This window comes from Hemibagrus wyckioides, linkage group LG22 (assembly GCF_019097595.1).
Source record: "Hemibagrus wyckioides isolate EC202008001 linkage group LG22, SWU_Hwy_1.0, whole genome shotgun sequence".
Classification (NCBI taxonomy): domain Eukaryota; kingdom Metazoa; phylum Chordata; class Actinopteri; order Siluriformes; family Bagridae; genus Hemibagrus; species Hemibagrus wyckioides.
In genome coordinates, this window is record NC_080731.1 from 18,282,071 (window position 1) to 18,284,570 (window position 2,500).

The 2,500-nt window shown below is 52.6% G+C and overlaps 1 protein-coding gene across 7 annotated transcripts in view; it reads left to right on the forward strand.

The window, feature by feature from the left end:
* The window catches only part of arvcfb (ARVCF delta catenin family member b), a 145,555-nt gene that overhangs the window by 127,995 nt on the left and 15,060 nt on the right, over nucleotides 1-2,500 (forward strand). For all 7 annotated transcript variants that reach the window (XM_058375052.1, XM_058375047.1, XM_058375050.1 and 4 more), the window contains one exon: nucleotides 328-478. In XM_058375052.1, coding sequence (XP_058231035.1) covers nucleotides 328-478 — 151 coding nt within the window. The remainder of the gene's footprint in view (nucleotides 1-327; nucleotides 479-2,500) is intronic.

A 2,500-nucleotide genomic window follows, 5' to 3' on the forward strand; every position in this document is an offset into this window, starting at 1 on the left:
TGTGTGTGTGAGATGCGTGTGTGAGATGCGTGTGTGAGGTGCGTGTGTGAGGTGCGTGTGTGAGGTGCGTGTGTGAGATGTGTGTGAGGTGTGTGTGTGAGATGCGTGTGTGAGATGTGTGTGAGGTGTGTGTGTGTGAGAGAGATGTGTGTGAGGTGTGTGTGAAGTGTGTGTGTGTGTGTGTGAGAGATGTTTGTTGTAGTGAACACACACACCACCTCCAGTGTCTAGTCTCACCTTTCCCTGACTGAACCATTAAAGTGGATAAATGTGTTTCATGCTAATCATGGTAGCAAAATGAACTCCTCTGAATCTTCTTCTTCACAGTGGTCTAACTACATCCGGGCGACGGTGCGTAAGGAGAAAGGTCTGCCCATCCTGGTGGAGCTGCTTCGCTCCGACTCGGATAAGGTGGTGCGCGCCATCGCCATCGCCCTGCGCAACCTGTCCATCGACCGACGCAACAAAGACCTCATAGGTGAGAACCTCAGCCTCATGCCTCTAATCCCACAGCTTCACACTGCCCAGGTTTTATTCAAGGGATGTGACGCAGTGTTCACTATAACACCCCACCTTCACTCTCTCTGCATCTCACAGTTAGATGTGTGGAGTTGTGTGAGTGTGTGAGTGTGTGAGTGTGTGAGTGAGTGTGTGAGTGAGTGTGTGAGTGAGTGTGTGAGTGTGTGAGTGAGTGTGTGAGTGAGTGAGTGTGTGAGTGTGTGAGTGAGTGTGTGAGTGAGTGTGTGAGTGAGTGTGTGAGTGAGTGTGTGAGTGAGTGTGTGAGTGAGTGTGTGAGTGAGTGAGTGTGTGAGTGTGTGAGTGTGTGAGTGAGTGTGTGAGTGAGTGAGTGTGTGAGTGTGTGAGTGAGTGTGTGAGTGAGTGTGTGAGTGAGTGAGTGTGTGAGTGAGTGTGTGAGTGTGTGAGTGAGTGTGTGAGTGTGTGAGTGAGTGTGTGAGTGTGTGAGTGAGTGAGTGTGTGAGTGAGTGTGTGAGTGTGTGAGTGAGTGTGTGAGTGAGTGTGTGAGTGAGTGTGTGAGTGAGTGTGTGAGTGAGTGTGTGAGTGAGTGTGTGAGTGAGTGTGTGAGTGAGTGTGTGAGTGAGTGTGTGAGTGAGTGTGTGTGTGAGTGAGTGAGTGTGTGAGTGAGTGTGTGAGTGAGTGTGTGAGTGAGTGTGTGAGTGAGTGTGTGTGTGAGTGAGTGTGTGAGTGAGTGTGTGTGTGAGTGAGTGTGTGAGTGTGTGAGTGTGTGAGTGAGTGTGTGAGTGTGTGAGTGTGTGAGTGAGTGTGTGAGTGTGTGTGTGAGTGAGTGAGTGTGTGAGTGAGTGTGTGAGTGAGTGTGTGAGTGAGTGTGTGAGTGAGTGTGTGAGTGTGTGTGTGAGTGAGTGAGTGTGTGAGTGAGTGTGTGAGTGAGTGTGTGAGTGAGTGTGTGAGTGAGTGTGTGTGTGAGTGTGTGAGTGAGTGTGTGTGTGAGTGTGTGAGTGAGTGTGTGAGTGTGTGAGTGAGTGTGTGAGTGTGTGAGTGAGTGTGTGAGTGAGTGTGTGAGTGAGTGTGTGAGTGAGTGTGTGAGTGAGTGAGTGTGTGAGTGAGTGTGTGTGTGAGTGAGTGTGTGTGTGAGTGAGTGTGTGTGTGAGTGAGTGAGTGTGTGAGTGTGTGAGTGAGTGAGTGTGTGAGTGAGTGAGTGTGTGAGTGAGTGAGTGTGTGAGTGAGTGAGTGAGTGAGTGTGTGAGTGAGTGAGTGTGTGAGTGAGTGTGTGCGAGCGTGCGTGTGTGTGCGAGCGTGCGTGTGTGTGCGAGCGTGCGTGTGTGTGCGAGCGTGCGTGTGAGTGTGTGTGTGTGTGTGTGTGTGTGTGTGATTGTGTGTCTGAGTGTGTGTGTGTGATTGTGTGTGTGAGTGTGTGAGTGAGTGTGTGAGTGAGTGTGTGAGTGAGCGTGTGAGTGAGCGTGTGAGTGAGCGTGTGAGTGAGCGTGTGAGTGAGCGTGTGAGTGAGCGTGCGAGCGAGCGTGCGAGCGAGCGTGTGTGTGAGCGAGCGTGTGTGTGAGCGAGCGTTTGTGAGTGTGTGTGTGAGCGAGCGTCTGTGAGTGTGTGTGTGAGCGAGTGTCTGAGTGTGTGTGTGAGCGAGCGTGTGTGTGAGCGAGCGTGTGTGTGTGAGTGTGTGAGCGAGTGTCTGTGAGTGTGTGTGTGAGCGAGCGAGCGTGTGTGTGTGTGTGTGTGAGCGAGCGTGTGTGTGAGCGAGCGTGTGTGTGAGCGAGCGTGTGAGTGTGTGAGTGAGCGAGTGTCTGTGAGTGTGTGTGTGAGCGAGCGAGCGTGTGTGTGTGTGTGTGTGTGAGTGTGTGAGTGAGCGAGTGTCTGTGAGTGTGTGTGTGAGCGAGCGTGTGTGTGAGCGAGCATGTGAGTGAGCGCGTGTGTGTGTGAGCGAGCGTGTGTGTGTGAGTGTGTGAGTGAGCGAGTGTCTGAGTGTGTGTGTGAGCGAGCGTGTGTGTGTGTGTGTGTGTGTGAGTGTGTG